Source organism: Chionomys nivalis, chromosome 19, assembly GCF_950005125.1.
Source record: "Chionomys nivalis chromosome 19, mChiNiv1.1, whole genome shotgun sequence".
NCBI classification, from domain to species: Eukaryota; Metazoa; Chordata; class Mammalia; order Rodentia; family Cricetidae; genus Chionomys; species Chionomys nivalis.
In genome coordinates, this window is record NC_080104.1 from 54,905,889 (window position 1) to 54,922,498 (window position 16,610).

The 16,610-nt window shown below is 53.8% G+C and overlaps 1 protein-coding gene across 4 annotated transcripts; it reads left to right on the forward strand.

Moving 5' to 3' along the window:
• Window positions 1-783: 783 nt before the first annotated feature.
• Slc19a1 (solute carrier family 19 member 1) lies at window positions 784-16,425 on the forward strand. Of its 4 annotated transcripts, none has more exons than XM_057751904.1 (6): window positions 784-899; window positions 6,118-6,347; window positions 7,962-8,706; window positions 8,918-9,113; window positions 10,981-11,122; window positions 15,536-16,425. In XM_057751904.1, exons 2-6 carry the CDS (start codon window positions 6,165-6,167, stop codon window positions 15,797-15,799), a joined length of 1,530 nt encoding a protein of 509 aa, XP_057607887.1. In that variant the 5' UTR covers window positions 784-899; window positions 6,118-6,164; the 3' UTR covers window positions 15,800-16,425. The 4 variants fall into 4 exon arrangements, with proteins under 4 accessions (XP_057607887.1, XP_057607888.1, XP_057607889.1 ...); XM_057751905.1 differs by lacking the exon at window positions 784-899 and adding an exon at window positions 1,399-1,420; XM_057751906.1 differs by lacking the exon at window positions 784-899 and adding an exon at window positions 1,482-1,601.
• The last annotated feature ends 185 nt before the right edge of the window (window positions 16,426-16,610 follow it).

Consider the following 16,610-nt stretch of genomic DNA (forward strand, 5'->3'; position numbering starts at 1 on the left):
GGCCAGTACGTTTGCAAGTACCACTGAGGACCCAAGTCCAGAGGGGCGTGGCCGCCATTGGCTGGGGGAGGAGCAGTGCTGGTGTGGAGAGAAGCCTTCCATACCTGGGACCCCCATATCCCAGTGACCGGTGAGTCTCACCACCCTGCATCCTACCATCTTGGAATCTGTTAAGACAGAGTTGCTGATGAGTCATTCCCCTTTGGACTCATGCCCCTCCCCGTTTGCTCCTAATGGGTATGGTTCTGTGACCCCTGCCCTGCACAAGTACTCCACCAAAGCCCATCAAGAGAGAGGCTGGCTTGGGGAGCCCCGCCCCCTCCTACCTCATCACAAGCTGCCAGTGGCTTTCCATCTGCTGAGTATTAGTATCATTGCTGGAAGGGGGTTGGGAGGGGCGGGGATGTCAGAGGATGGGGGCAGGGGTGAGGTCGGTGGCCTAAAAACACTTAGGCCTCTTCTGTCCCTGCTAACAAAGTCTGCTTGACAGAAGGTGGTGTGTGTGTGTGTGTGTGTGTAAGGAGAGAGAGAGAGAGAGAGAGAGAGAGAGAGAGAGAGAGAGAGCCAGATGCTCTGTTCCTGGGCTTGGGGTCTCCCTGCACAGCCAAGCACAATCCATCGGTACCCAAACGAGGGGCGTGCACTGGTGGTGCAGGCAGTGCAACTCTAGACCGCAGTCCATGGCTGGCCAGTGCCCAGGTCCCTGGACTACTTTAGCAGGTGGACCCCGGGCACGGGTTTTCAGACGAGCATGAAAGAGCCGGAGCAGACTTCTGCAGCTAGTAGGGATAGGGGCGGATCCGGGGAGGGGCCTCGGGCCTAAGCCCGGTAGTCACCTCTGTGCTCAGCGCTTGATCAGACCCGGCAGTCTGCTGTGAGCCACGACCCAGTCCAGCCGGGTAAGGGGCTCGTTATGGGGCTAAGGCAGGCCAGGCGCGCTGGGGCCGAGGGGGTCGGGTGAAGAGCAGTCGGGGGGGGTGGGGGGAAGGGGCGGGGAAGAAGCGCAGTATGGAGAGCAGTGGCGTGGGGAAGGAGCACGGGAGAGGGGACGTAGGGAGAGCGTCCTGAAGGGGCAAGGAGTCTAGAGGTGTAGAGTGTGGAGTCTGAGCGTACAAGCTGGGAGACACGCCGCGGGCCGTTCAAGCCACTGAGAAGCACAAGATCTAGATGGTGACTAACCGCGCAGTGTGAAGAGCGCATGCACGACTCTTTTGGAGTCTCTGCGGGTGTGGCCAGGTGTTTGCTCCGCCCCCTAGTAGTTCCGCGACTGCGGGCCTCCGACCCGCCACGGTGGCCACGCTTTGGGGCGTGGTCTGTCTAGGTAGTCCCGCCCCTCCATGCTGCCCTCGGGCCCGCGCGGGTTTGTGGGTGTTGTAGTGCGCTTGTGCGCGATCTAGACTGCCGCTGCTGACTGAATCAGGTACGGGCCTGTGGGGTGCAGAGCTGGGGAAACAGATCCAAACTGTGAGTGCCTGGGGAACAACGGGATAGCACAAGGCGGGTTCTGGTCCTTCAGGCTTCCTGACGGTGAAAGCGGGGCTCTGGCTGAGTTCTACACTAAAGGGTACTAGGGGCTCGCTTGAGGGACTGAGAAGCTCCGGGTAAGGTTTGCGGCGTACCTACAGCCCGTGGAGTGAATGAAAAGCGCATGCGGGATCTGCTGAGTGGAAGACCGGCAGAGATCTTTGGGATGCATAGGGGCAGTTGGGTGCGGGCCGCGGGCCGGTGTCTGCGGGGTGTAGAGTCCTTGTGTGAATGCCGAGCACAGGCGAGGACCTCAGCATTGGAAGCCTAGGTTCCAGCGCAATAGTCAGTGCTGGCGGGCACCCTGGGCGCATAGTTGCAGACCGCTCCCGAGGGTAAATTCCCCAGGCTGCATGGTGGGACCTTTCAGCGCCATTTCTCTTGTCATCCCTCTGGAACCGAGTTTCTTTTGCCTTTAAAGTACCTTCCTGAGGTCAGGAATCGCCTGCCCCAGCCGCCTTAGAGCACGTGTTGTCCGCAAGGAAACCTCCGCGCTCACGCCTGGTACGTGGCCCGTCTCCAAGCCCCATTGTTTAGCTTAGAGGTTTTAGGCACCAGACAGCGCTAACAACTTAACTTCCCCTTGGAACAGGAGATTCCCGCAGCCTGCACAGCCACCTGCAGCCAGTGCTTGGTGTGCTTCCAGCATCTCTGTGACAGGAATCATTCCCAGGACTCCGTCCACATTCCTCTTGAAAACTCTTGAGGAGTCTGGCTAATAGCCTGAGCATAAACCATATTCATGAAAACCCCTCATCCTGTGAAGGCTCCCATGCCCGACCTGCCTGTCTTCGGTATGCAGGTCAGAACCTAAGCAGGCCGTTAAGGAAGTTGTTTTGTGGCTTCCCTCAGTGAAGATAGACTAAATCTCCGCAGTTGCTTGCCTGACTTTAAAGAAGTGGCCTCCTTCCAGGGAGACTTGAGGACATGAACCCCAGCAGCCTGGATGGACTAAGCAGAACACAGGCAGATACTGCGACTTAGCAGAGCCACATGTGCCCCACAACAAGGGACTGCTGTGCACCTGCCGACTTCTTTCAGAGAGACCTGTGTTCTGAATGGGCCGAGGCAAGGGGTGACTCTGGGCATCAGAGCCTGTGGCAAAGATACATTCAGCACTCAGCTTTCACAGTGGGAGGCAACAGGGCTCCCCCACTCCCCTAACACGAGACTTCCAAGATTAAAATAAACCTTCCTGTTTTAAGACAAAATGAAGGTGCTGTTTACTTTCACTTTGATTTTGGGGTGCCGTGGAAAGAATTTTGTGAATGGATGTGTTCCACACCCCCTACCCGGTCTTCTCTAGGTGCTCAGAAAGGACTGTGTCAAGCCCCTCCTCTATACCACAGCCCTACAGGGCTGCCAAGGGTTTCTTTCAGTTGCCTGGAAGAGGTTGCAGGCTATGAAGCAACACTGCATTCGTATGGGGTGTGGAGTCCAGGTTCAGCTGTCATGCCTGCGTGGCATGAGCTCCTTCTACATTCAGTTTCTTCAGCTAAGCCGATGACGGGATCTCCCGTCTTGCCTCTCGGGATGGGTTTTGTCTGAGCTGAGCCTAGCTCTGCTAGGAAGAGCAACCTGGGTGCTGCTGTAGAGAGGGGAGGCATTGCATCATAGCCCGACTGACTCTGTAGGAATGATGCTACCTAGGGTAGAGTGGAATAAACCGACTGGCAGTCTCTGTCTAGGTAACAGTCCGGGGCTTTAACAGTCCCTGGTTCCTAGTCACCAGGCAAGTAGGCATTTCTGTTGAACAGGTGTTTAAGGTGGCGGCATGGTCTGTGCACTGGACTGTAGACTTGCAATTGTTTCCCCAGAAATAGGAGATGCCTGTGTGTCCTCTGTGAGCACATCCTTGCCAGTCATGTGGTTTGAGAAGGGCTAGTCCCTGAGATCTCAGAGGATCTTGCTGTGATGGGGTCATGTCCCCTTGAACAGATCTGAGGGTGGGCTTGGTGGGTAGGTGGGGTTTTCAGGACGTCAGAGGACAAACAGGAGTCCATTTCTTGGACCTTGAGCACGAGAGCCACTTGCCCATCTGAGCAGCAGTCAGGGTGGTGCAGCTCTGCTAGTCTGATAATCCTAGATGTTCATGTCATGTGGGTTCCAGGAGTTCTTGGAGTAACCCTCTTCCAGCTGTGGCTGGGCACCTGTTGAAGTTCTGAAGCCACATCTTCAGACAGACCCCTGGGTAAGGCCGTGATAAATTCATTGTGTCCAGCTCCGACCCCCATCCACCTGGGTGTAGAAGCCTCAGGAGTCTATGAAGCTGTATGTATGGGATAATATGGAATTTGCTCTTTACTGGTGTCTGATAACTTCTGCTGTCTCTGGATACCAAAGGACACCAAGTAGACGTGTTCCTTTCACCTCTGGGGATGGCACCTTTCCGACGAGGGCCAATTCCTGGGGCTTCCTAAGCCCATACTGGGCACACAGTCCTAGACTTAGCTACATTCCTGGCCACCACTGAACCTGGGGACTGCTCTGGTTGAGCAAATGCAGTTGCCATGGACAATTGTTTTATCTGGCCAGCCCCAGCAATATGTGTTGGGGAACGGCTGAGCTCTGTTTGCATCCACCTTGGCCTCTCTGAAGGGGTCAATGCCAAGGGCTGAACCTCCTGGGTACCATGTCCTCCTTGGCTGTTTGTATAGCTCTGGGGAAGTTTTGAAAAGCAAGGCCAAGCAGGACAGAGGTCAGTCTGTCCAGCTGAGCTGTCAGAGCCTGTGTTTGTGTCTTCTCCAGCCAGGCCCCCTGCCTGGCTGCTTGTTTCCATTTGGGTCCTGTCCCAGGCCCTGTAGCTTCCGGGGCCACATTCCTGCCTTCTGGACCCCTGGAATTCTGTACCCTAGCTCGCCCTTCCTTGCAGTTCCCAACAAGCAAACCCACAAACCCCTGCTTCTTTAGGGGCCCAGGTGTTACCCAGCTTCTGCCTTATCACAGAAACAGGATTTACAGGAAGGGATCCTGGGCAGTCCTTACAGCTGCGTGGTATAACTCTGAAGTCCCAGTGGGACAGCACGCACTAAGGACCCACAGGTCCCTTTTCTTTCTTGAGCCTCTTTCTTGAGTTTTGTGGGAACTCAAGAGCACATCCTAGGTCTTAGTGTAGGGTCCGTGGACTGAGAATCTGAACCCCCAAAGTTCTTACATCAAGAGAGTCTTCATTTGTCCTCTGCTCAGGGGTTGGAGAGGGTTCTACCCTAGTCCGGATCTGCAGATATCTCCTGGAGCAGACACACACCGCCAACCTATCTTAGCTCCCCAGATCCTATATACGATACCCACCCTCTGCTCCAGGAGCAGGGTAGCTTTATATAGCTTTATGATAACTCCCTATACAGAAAGCCCGAAGGACACGAACCTGTGGCATAGATACGGCTGTACAAATGAGCCAGGATAACGTGGGGTCTGGATGAGGGTCTGCTGCTGCCGCCTTTCCGTTAGGAGATTGGCAGTGACCACCTGCACCAGAGCAGCCTGTGTCCGGGACAGAATCAGGGAGAGAAAAACACACTGTACAGGCTAGTCCTTGTGCACCACAAATGCCTGAGAGTGCTTTGGGCCTGTATGGCGTGAGGTCAGGGTCAGCAACTAGACAGGCCACTGGTGGCTGGACTCCACCTGCCTTTGGGAGGAAGCCTGTAGTCATCTGAGCGTCAGCTCCACCCCCTCCTAGGGCTTCAGTCTGTTTCACTCTCGATGTCCTACAGAGAACTATGGAGTCCCACAGGTCAGCTCCTACTCTGTCCCATAATCCTTCCTGGAGCTTGCTTTGCCTTGCCCGTGGTGGCTGTAAGCTGCCGGTGAACTCCTGCCTCCCCCTCTGCCCCTCCTTCTTATGACAAGTGTTCTTTAGAACTGCATTCCCACCGGGCAGTGGTGGCGCATGCCTTTAATGCCAGCACTCAGGAGGCAGAGGCAGGCGGATCTCTGGGAGTTCGAGGCCAGCCTGGTCTACAAGAGCTAGTTCCAGGACGGGCACCAAAGCTATAGAGAAACCCTGTCTCGAAAAACCGAAAAAAAAAAAAAAAAAAAACTGCATTCCCCTGCTGTGGGGAGAATGCATGTCAGATCTGTGTACTCGCAGCCACCCCCGCTGACCTCCCTGTTGTGTCTTGGAGCACCCCTGGTGTCCTAGCCTAGCAGAACCTCCTCCTCTTGTCCTTGCTACACCCAGGATACCGCTAGTCGCTATCGACACCAACTGACGCCAGCTGTTCCTAAGACCTGTAGGGTCACAGGCTACCAAGCCCCTGGAATGAGGCTGAGGTGCTCCCAAACCTGGATTTTAAATGTTATTCATTTACTTAATAAAGTAAGATAATCAGTTTACGTGACTTTGATTAACAGTTAAATAGGTCTAGGTGACTGAGGCTTGGCTTTGCTTGAAGACTCCTGGAGGCTGTGCTGGCCTGGTCTGAGGGATTAGGCTCCTAGTAGTTCTCAGGTTGGCAGAGCCGTTTGACGATTTGGGTGTGGGGCCAGCAGCCACCCGAGGCTGACACTGGGTCTCAGCTGAGAGATTGGGAACTAGAGTGTCCATGTAGGCTCCTTTGCTAACCCCAGACTCTTCGCTTTTCCTTCCAGGTGGAGTGCCACCTTTGGTCGCCTGGTCTCATGAGGAACTGGGCAACATGGTGCCCACTAGCCAGGCGGCAGAAAAACAGGCATGCGAGGATCCCAGGCAGGACCATGAACTCAAGTCCTGGCGATGCCTTGTGTTCTATCTCTGCTTCTTCGGCTTCATGGCGCAGCTGCGGCCTGGGGAGAGCTTCATCACGCCCTACCTCCTGCAACGTAACTTCACAATCACACAGGCATGTTGTCGTCGGAGGGTAGGGGAGTAGTGGTGTGGGCTGGGAGTTCTTTTCCTGGTTTGATATATATTTGCAGCTAAGGCTGCGGGAGACTACAGGGGCTGGAGAGACTGAGTTGGTCCACCCTAACCCCCCACCTGCTCTACTTGGCTTTGATTTGTTCACCCAGCCAGACTACGTGTCACTGGGCTCCAAGAGAGGAAACCTGTGCCTGCTTTGAGGATGAGGAAGAATACAAATGAAGGAGTGCCGACCTTTACTGCCGGGGTGGCTCATCTGCCATCCTGATGAGAGAGCCCATGTCCAGCCACGCCCCATCTTGCTTGGCACCTGCCTCCGGCAGGGACTCAGCTGTTTATGTAAAGAGATTATTGAAGGCATTTTCTTCTTACTCAGCCACGGGAACAGAGGGTCCTATTGAAAGTCTGCTAATGAGCTTAAATCCAAGCAGACCTGGAAGCCGTTTATTTTTGAACTTGTGCTTCATGCCGTCTTTTGATAGGGCTAGATGAAGAAGGGGGAAGAGAAGTCTCTGAGGTCTGGCTCCCTAGCTGCCTGAGGTAGCCTGCAGCTGGCCTGAGGGTGTCAGCAATCCATCTCAGCTTAAGACCTCCCCTCCATACTGACCCAGGTTCTGTTTTAAGTCCTTGTTGCTAGTGGTTGGACTGAGCCTTAGCGTGGGAGTCATTGGGACCTGAGTCCCAGCCTCTGGGAGCCCGGGAGTGCCCATCCAGCTCCCCTATGTGCCCATTAGCCAGATCTAAAGTGAAGTCTAAGGGGGTCCCTGCTGAAACTCATCCTGGCCTAGGAGGAAGTGCCAAGCATGTCTGCCTCCCAGGGAGAGGTCAGGCAGACATCTGGGCCTCACTGAGATAGAGGCTCTCCCTGCCGAGCATCCAGAGGGCCTAAGGTACCTGGTTTGGTCTGCCCATGCTACTACTGGGCCTTGGAACCTCCCCAAGCAGCAATGTGGAGTCTGAGACAATGCCTTCTCACCTCCACCCTGCAGCAGGTAGCTCCCCCATCTTGAGCCACAGCAGGAGCCAGGCGAGGGTGGCCCCCAGAAGTTAGCCTCGGTGAAGGCCGTGAAGGTTGGATTTTTCAGGCAGCATGCCCACTTCTGCCTTATGGGGTGGGGTAGAGGGATGGCCTAGTCCTCCTCCAGCCTCACCTCCCTCCCCTATGTCCTGCCTAGCTGTCTGCTGTGCTCCCCCACCCCAACCCCGTTACTATTCCCTTGCTCTTCCTTTTCTTTCTGTGAAGAACTGAAGAAATCTGTACTGGGGTCTCCTTGCCATTGTACTATTTTCTACTTAGGTTTAAGAAGAGTGCCAGTCAGAAAGCTTGGGTTAATATGACCCACATGCAATGAATGGTGGATTCTCCCAGTTTGCTAGCTTTCTGTGGGTTGGGCCTGGGGTCTGCAGTTTCTTAGGCTAGAAGACTGTCTTGGTTCCTAGACTCCCTTGGATCCTGAACAGCCAGGGTGTGGACATGGAAGGTACATTTGTCGTTGTTAGGGAGACAGGGGCAAGATAGAATTTGGCTTGCTAACTCTACTGGACTCAGTGGAGCGGCCAGTGTCGCTAATAACCAGTGCTTGCCTGCCCGCAGGTGATCAATGAGATCATTCCGGTGTTGCCCTACTCTCACATGACCGTGCTGGTGCCAATCTTCCTGCTCACAGACTACCTGCGATACAAGCCCGTCCTGGTCCTGCAATGCCTGAGCTTTGTGTGTGTCTGGCTGTTGCTGCTGCTGGGCAACTCTGTACTACACATGCAGCTCATGGAAGTCTTCTACAGCATCACCATGGCCGCACGCATCGCCTACTCCTCCTACATCTTCTCCCTGGTGCAGCCCTCCCGCTACCAGCGCATGGCCAGCTACTCAAGGACAGCCGTGTTGCTGGGAGTCTTCACCAGCTCTGTGTTGGGCCAGGTGCTGTTGTCCCTGGGATACCAGTCCCTCAACTACATCTCCCTGGGCTTTGTCATCTTCAGCCTGGGCCTCTCCCTCTTCCTAAAGCGACCTAAGCACAGCCTCTTTTTCAACCGCAGTGCACTGGTGCGAGGAGCCTCGCCCTGTGAGCTGGACCAGATACACCCGGGCCCTGAGCGACCAGAGCCCGGGAAACTGGAGCGAGTGCTGGGCATGTGCAAAGACTCCTTCCTGGTGTGCATGCTCCGTGAGCTGGTGGAAAATGCACGGCAGCCCCAGCTGCGCCTCTGGTGCCTCTGGTGGGTCTTCAACTCTGCTGGCTACTACTTGATTTCGTACTACACGCATGTCCTGTGGAGAGAAGCTGACCAAAAGCTCAACTACAATGGCGCCGTAGATGCTGCCTCCACGCTGCTGAGTATGCGCTGGAGGCCCCTTGCCCTTCCCAGCTGGGCTGTAGTCCAGCCCTATCACTTGTCCTGGGCTAGACCACCAACATAGGCTGTCCTGTGCTTTGCCCTACCCTCCCCTTCTTCCAGATCCACCCTAACTAAGCCTGAATCCCTACCCATCTCTCCCATGGTTCTACTTGCCCAAGCTCAGCCATGGCTGATGCTTCCTACCTCCAGGCGCCATCATGTCCTTCTCCGCGGGCTTCGTGAAGATCCGTTGGGCTCTGTGGTCAAAGCTGGTCATCGCAAGTGTTATAGCCATCCAGGCTGGGCTGGTTTTCTGTATGGTTATCATGGCCACCAACATCTGGATACTCTACGTGGCCTACGTGCTTTTCCGTGGGGCCTACCAGTTCCTTGTGCCCATTGCCACGTGAGTAGGATGGTATAGGGAGAGGCTTCTGGAAGGTTCTGTTTGGGAGCACAAGGCAATGCGGACAGTTGTGGGGGAGGTCTAACCCGTCTAGACAGTCAGCTGTGTCTACTGCACTGGCTTTCCCTGGCCCCGCTACCCCCGTAAGGACAGTGGATCCACTACCCCCCCCCAGTTCCCTCCCATCTCCACCAGTCTTTCCTGAACCTCTTTATAGTGTTGCTGACCCATAGACCACCTAAAGTTGACTAGCATCCCACCTCCCTCTCCTGTTGTCCCTTATCCTCACCTTGGAGACCCTGTTACACTTTTTTGCCGGCATCCGTCCTGTTGCTTTTGGCCTGCCCCTTTCCTGGGCTTGCCCCACGTGCTCTCCCAGCTCCTCTGAACACTGTTGCAGAGTTTGCTGGTACTGACTGCAGGTGATCTCTCCGGATGGCACTAGCATGCCTTCCCTGAGACCCTATCCAGACTGGAACTGAGAGAGCACACACTGCTGAATGTTGAGGACACACTCAGCTCATGCCACATAGGCATCAAACATGCTTACAGAGCTGGATGTGGTGGTGCACACTTTTAATCCTGGAACTCAGGAAGCAGAGGCAGACAGATCTCTGAGTTCCAGACCAGCCAGATACATGGTGAGACCTTGCCTAAAAGAAACCCAAAATAGACTCTCAGACATATACTCATATCACCAAACAGACAACACACATATCCATTCTATGTGAACCAGCACCATACAATCTATGTGTACAGTGTCCATGTACATATAGATAGATAGATGGATGGATGGATGGACGGACGGACGGACGGACAGATGGATAGACGGATAGATAGATAGTCACAGATATACACAGATTTCATACACCATATGTACTTAGCACTGCACTGTGCATAGCATATGTATATGTACTCACACCACACACAGGCACTTGCCTTCTTTTGCCTCCCTGTCCTCTACCCCTCTGGAAAGACTTTGGCTCTTACCTCCGAGGGCTGCATAATTCTTAACACTTTCCCTCCTTGGACAGCCTGCTCGCATTCTCTGGCCACAGCCACTGGCATACTTCTCTCTCTGGCCACACAGCCACTGGCATACTTCTCTCTCTAGCCACACAGCCACTGGCATACTTCTCTGGCCACGTACTCCCGCCTCCTGAATTGAGAGTGCTTTCCCATTCCCAGTCTCCTGGAGTCAGTCTCTCTAAACACGTCCTGAGCCCCACTCCTACCCTGGGTCAGCTACCGTTCATTGGTGGGTGTGTGTAGGGAGAGGCTGGGACCAGGAGCAGTGCTGTGCACAGCTGTGCTGGATTGGGGTTGGAGTAGAGGACTTGGTGGTTGTGGATGGGGATTTTAGAGTTGTGTATCCAGGAACTTAACCGTGAGTCGGGGTGGTGGGTGGGGCTGTGTGACTTGGTACATTGGTGTAACCCTGAGTAGATGAGGAGTCTCCCCGGCTCTTTGTTTATTTATTGGTTTAATTAGATAGCATCTCACTGTGTAGACCAGACTGGCCTGGAATGACAAAATGAACCTGCTTCTGCCTCCTGTGCTGGGTGAATGACAATGAATGACATTTGTCACCGTGCCCAGTCTGACTTTGTTCTTGCCCCTCCCTGTTCTACTCAGTGAGTTTGAGTGGCTTGAGTATGTTTTGGGTTCTTTGTTCGGTTGTTTGGTTGGTTTTAGGATTTTCGAGACAGGGTTTCTCTGTGTGGCTCTGGCTGTCCTAGAACTCACTCGGTAGACCAGGCTAGCCTCAAACTCCGAGATCCGCCTGCTTCTGCCTCTGCCTCCCGGTGTTGGGATTGAAGGCGCCCGCCAGCCATCACCTGGCCACAGTGTGTTTTTCACCTCTCAGTTTTCAGATCGCGTCTTCCCTGTCTAAGGAGCTCTGCGCCTTGGTCTTTGGGATCAACACATTCCTTGCCACCGTGCTCAAGACCGTCATCACACTTGTGGTCTCTGACAAACGGGGTCTGGGCCTCAGTGTTCAGAGACAGGTAAGCCCCATCTTCAGTCTCACCTTTCGGGGAGGGAATCCATTATGTGGCCACAGCAAGGCCTCCTGGCATCCACGTTCTGTGATCCCTTCTCAGGGAGCACAGATCCATCGTCATGGGAGTATACAGAACGTGGCCCACATCGGAGCAGGGAGCGAGACTGTTGGGACAGGCTCACATTTCCAGGGGCACTTGATGTGGCAAGGCTAGCCACTTTTATCTACCCACGAGCCTCTACCCTGCTCTTGTTCAGGTTGGACCTCTGGGACTTAGCCCCCAAGTGGCTGGGCCTCCAAGGTTGACTGAATTGTCAGCCATTTCTGAGGAGTTTTTATCAGACCTTGAATGTCCTTTCCTGAGCCTGTGTCACTGAAAGTATACCGTCACAGTTCCTTGCCTTTTATCTCACACGTCAAGACCTGATAGCCTTAAGCCCAGGTCGGATGATATCTGAAGTGTCCATATCCAGGAGGGAGCTAAGGCAGAGCTACTTGGTTGGAGTTGGCATCAGGTGGCATTGGCCTACTGACTTCTCTTGGGATACTTACAGTTTTCCCACCACAGCCAGCATTTTTCTTGTATCTGAGAAAACTTGACTCTTCTGTGAGAGGGGCGTTGTGATGAAGGAACTGGGCATCTACCAAGCCAAATGGGCTTGGTAACATAAGAAGGAGTGGTAACCGAGCTCCTTAGTGACTGCCCCAGGCTGTGGCTGGGCAGTGTCTTAGCAACCTGTGAGAACTGTTGGTCTTCCTGGAGCCCAGGTTTCCCTTGGCTGGAGGCCTGCCAAGGTTGGTTGGTGTATGTCATGAAGAAGTCCCAACCCGCTGAGGATCCCTAGTTGGTACAGCCTCGTCACTGAGTCTGGATGGCCAGTGAGGAGGCACAGATGGAGCAGGTGTTTGCACATGCAGGAACAGACCATCCCACTGGGAAGCTGGCTGGTAAGATTTGAATAGACCTTTGAAGTGGGGATGCCAGAGTCTTGCCATGTAAAGCTTGGATCTGCTCCAGCCTGGCTAAATCCCTCGGTGCACACCCCCTCAGACTAGGCCCAGAACAGGCAAGTCTTTCTTGACCCACAGGGTGGTAGATCCAGACTGAGAAACGGACATAATTCCCCGTTACCACCCAGCTGCTCTTGGGTTGACTGACAGTACTGGGTGAGGTCCTGGGTGGGTTGGGCTAAGAAACAGTTCACTGGCTTGGAAGGGCGTAAGTTCCTCCTGGGGGAGACTGTCTCTGTCCTTAGATGAGTAGTGGCTCCTCAAGTGGGGGAGCCATCCAGAGAAACCCCGGGGGGAACCTAGTGTGGCCCCAGCTTACGCTTATCATGTGATTTGTCTTTCAGTCACTGGCCTCTAAGGCTGGTGTGCTCCCTCCATAGCCTGCCTCTCATTCAGACTGTGGGAGTCAAATGGGTGGGACCTTAGAGACTTGTGCTGCCTGTGTTCCCCCTCTTGTCTATGCCCCCCACCCATTCCAGCTACCCTGCAAGAGGCCCCCTTGCTAATGAGCCTCAGAGGAATGGGGTACGGGGCTCAGTAGGAAGGGGACTGGATCAGCTCTTTCCCAAAGGCCATAAGAGAATCCCTTCCCTTCTTGGGGGCCCTTGGTCAGTCCTACTCATTAGCACAGACTGTATCCGGGGACCCCATGAGGGACGAGGGGCAATCTGGCTTCAGTCCCTGCTTCCTCCAGTCAGAGTGTGAGACGGGTACTGGCTTCTCCCTGGCTAGCGTCCTTCTGAGCATTGGGTTTTGTTCATAGTCAAGAGAGACATAGTCTCCTGCTCTGCCCTCTCCGGCCTCACGCCCTGAGTTCAGACAAGGGCCAGGGCAGAAGTCCGGGCAGGGGGAACCAGAGCCGGAGACCACTGAGAACCAGGGTGGAACTTGGGACTGTGGCTGGGAGCCAGCCTCAATATTTGCTCTGTTTTTTAAGTTTGGCTTCATTCTACCCAGAAATCATGCAGCGATTCAGGTGCCTTGTGCTGTGCATTAGAGTCAGGATGTGATGTTCAGCCAGAATCCAGAAGATGTCTCACACACACACACACACACACACACACACACGACCCTTAGAGTTGTTACATAGCCATAGCTACTCCCTTACCAACCCTAGAGATAGGTGTTCTCCTGGGCAGGCGGCGGCTCTATTATCCCGTGTGTGTGAGCTTCTCTGAGACAAGGGCAGATGGCTCCTGTAATTACTGCAGCCTGTCAGTGTACCTGGGATAGCCGCTGACCTTGGAAGCACTATGGACTGTGTTCAGTCCTTGGATATTACAAGTTCTTTCCTAGGTTTGGTGTGAATGTAGGGTTTATTTCTCTGGAAGGAGAGCCCGGAAGTGGAACTGAGGGTTCCCAGTGGGGGCTATTCCCATCCCACCAGCAGGGTATGAGAACCATTTCCCCAGACCGTGATCAGCATGTGATGCTACCTTTCCCTATTAGCCATTCTCATGGGTTGTTTTTAATTTGTGTTTTTTCCCCTTGAATTCACTTTTGAAACCAGAAACCAAACTTGTGTTGTCTGTCTCTTTAGGAGCCAATAGCGGGCTGGTGTTTGGCGACTGCACGTGTATTACATTACCAGTTATGTGTCGTGTGGCAGCTACATCACCGCACCCTCTATTGTTGACAGGCCACTTGCCCTGATGTTTTGCACATAGACCTTCAGAATCTCCTAAGACAGTGTTAATCAATTTAACTTTTCACCATCAAATTTAACGTAGAAAAGACAAGCCAGGCGTTCGGAGGGGGCTGAAGCAGAAAGATCATGAGTTCAAGGCCACCTGAGCAAAGCAAGAACAAACAGAAATCAAGGACAGGATGGACCTGTGGGAGTCCTTCCTCCTGTTTCATGAGCCCGTCTCTCATCAGTTCCTCTTGGTTCTGCTTCTTTGGCCTGAATGTTTGATTCCTCTTCCATCTCTCATCTCTCCTGATACCGTCTCCCTTTTTGTATGTCTGGGGCATTGTTGCTGCTTTGCCGACCCATTTCATGGTTGCTCTGGAAATCTTTCTCAGATGACTTCAGGCCCTGCCGACTGGCTTTCATATCTTCAGAGGCCTCGGCGTGAGGTCTGCAGCTCGGATGTGCTGAGCCTGCAGCAGAGGTCAAAGGCCTCTCCGTGTTGTGTGTTGAAGCCTAATCCTCACAGCCCTAGCAGTGCAGGTTGGTGCCCTGTGGGTAGAGTAGTAATTCTAACTCCCATAGTGGACCCCTCACTGCCCAAGGGCAGGACATCTTATTTCTTCTGTTCGATGGCATAAAGTCAGTTCCATGTGGTCCCCTCTAGTGCAGAGGGCAGCAAATACCTCATAACTGCCAGGTGTGTGTGTGTGTGTGTGTGTGTGTGTCGTGGGTCCAGTCACTGACACTGAATGCTGACCTTATGAGGAACAAGGGTGAGAAGTGGGGTCATTACCACCCAATGGGATGCAAGTTTCTTCCTAGGAGTCTTGTCTGGCCCCACCCCACATCCTTTGATTTTGCTGTGCCTGAGGTAGGGTCAGGTGCTTTCAGAAAAATGTCTGGAAATGTACCTTCTCCTGGTACCTGCCCTCTAGCTGGGCTCTATCTGTGCTGGTTCTGTGGGTAGAAAGAACAGCTATTCTGGACTTCTGACTGCTTCAGCTCCAAGATCCATGAAGCAAAAAGAAATAGCCAACACTTGCCACTTGCTGGATCCTGAGGCCCAGCTGGCTGATGCTTTTCTCCACCCACCCCCAGTGAGTGTTGCCCACAGCACCCAGGGGTTTGATTGACACAGGAAAAATGGGGAAAGGATGTCCATCCTGTCTTCTTGGGAACAAAAGTCTCTCATGAGTCATTTCTTGTTTACTCTAAATGCGATCTTTTATGAAAGGGTCCCAAGGGGCTTCAGGATACTCACCTGCCTCCAACTGGATCACTCCAAGTTCTAGGACCTTCATGGACATTTGGCAGTAGTTAGGTTCCTCCCTGGGAGGAACATATCTGGTTCTTCAGGAAGGGACATGACCCGTGCCTGCCTGGCTCTTCTTGGTCACTGCTTTGCCATGCAAGTCAAGGTTGTGCCCAGTTCTGATTAAGGCCAGGACCTAGAAGAAGCCTGGATCATTATCTTCGGGGCTAAGAAAGTCAGTTTCATGCATTAGAGCCTGGGGACCAGTCCCCAGGACCACACAGATATCAGACCTATGTCAGACAAAATCCCTGGGGAAGTGATAGGTACCCTTTGTAGTTGACCATGCTGTGGGGGATAGAGGGCAAGGGACCAAGCACCTTGGTATCTGCCCTTGGGCAAGGCTATGACTCCTCTGGCCACCTGGTGGCTGAATGATGGAGAACCTTGCCCCTAGATGGGGCAAGGGCAAGCAGGGGTGGGGGAACAAAACCTGAGGTCACCCAAACTCTCTCTTTCAGTTCACTATCTACTCCCTGTACTTCCTGGTGCTCTCCATCATCTGCTTTGTCGGGGCTGCGCTGGACGGCTTGAGGTACTGCCGGCGGCGTCGCCACCAGCCCCTGCCCCTGCCCCAGGAGCTGAGCCCCTTGGAGAATTCTGTGCAGGTCCTAAGCGTGCAGGATGGAAACCTAAAGGGACCACAACCCTCAGCACCACCGCTACTCCCAGAGGATGGTGTGGAGGACAGCGTGGCAGGCTTGAGACTCGAAGCCAAGGCCTGACCCATCTTGACCTTCCTGGCTTCATCCCAGTTCAGCGGGACGAACTCCTGACTCAAGCAACCCCTCCCATGTACCTCCATCCTGAACCAGCCTGGGCGGGATGCTGTAGACAAGACTGTACTGTCTTGAGTCCCACTGCCCAAGACATGTGGGCAGTATGCTGCCTTCAGGAACCCCCAGAATGTTCACAGGATTCACCTTAGGAGCCACCTGCTTTAACTGGGACAATAGTTTGTACCTGCTGATAGCCTCTGAGGACCCTAAACCCAGCCTACTTCCTGCTTCAGCTGTGGCCAAAGCCCGCTGGGAACACTCAGAGCAGCTGCCTGGCTTTATGGGACCCATATGCCAGGCCACTGTGAACCTGAATTGCCTATTGCTTGCCAGGAAGAGCCTGTATTGGGGTCAACTGCACCCACCAGGCCAGCTCGCCCTTAGCCCTTGGAAGCTCAGGACAAATTATCTCTGTCCCAGGGCTAGTGAGGTAGCCCAGACACCAGCCAAGGCACACTGGCCCTGCAGGGTGCTGGTCCTTCTATATCCTGGCTTCTGGCTATGCTGTCACTTCCATCAATCAGAGGTGCTTGTCTGGATGACTATCTGCTATTTTTTAAAATAAAAATAAAACTGACATTAAAATGGAGAGCTCCTTTTGGTTTTTCTCTAGTAAAAAGCTGGATTCAGGGGTTGATTAGCCTCAGCCAAAGCAAGGATACATTGCAGAGACTAGGCCCTCGGTGTCCTTGAGTTGACCTCCAGCTCCACTGCAAGATCTGACACCCCTAGGGCATGCACGTCATATCCGTTCTGA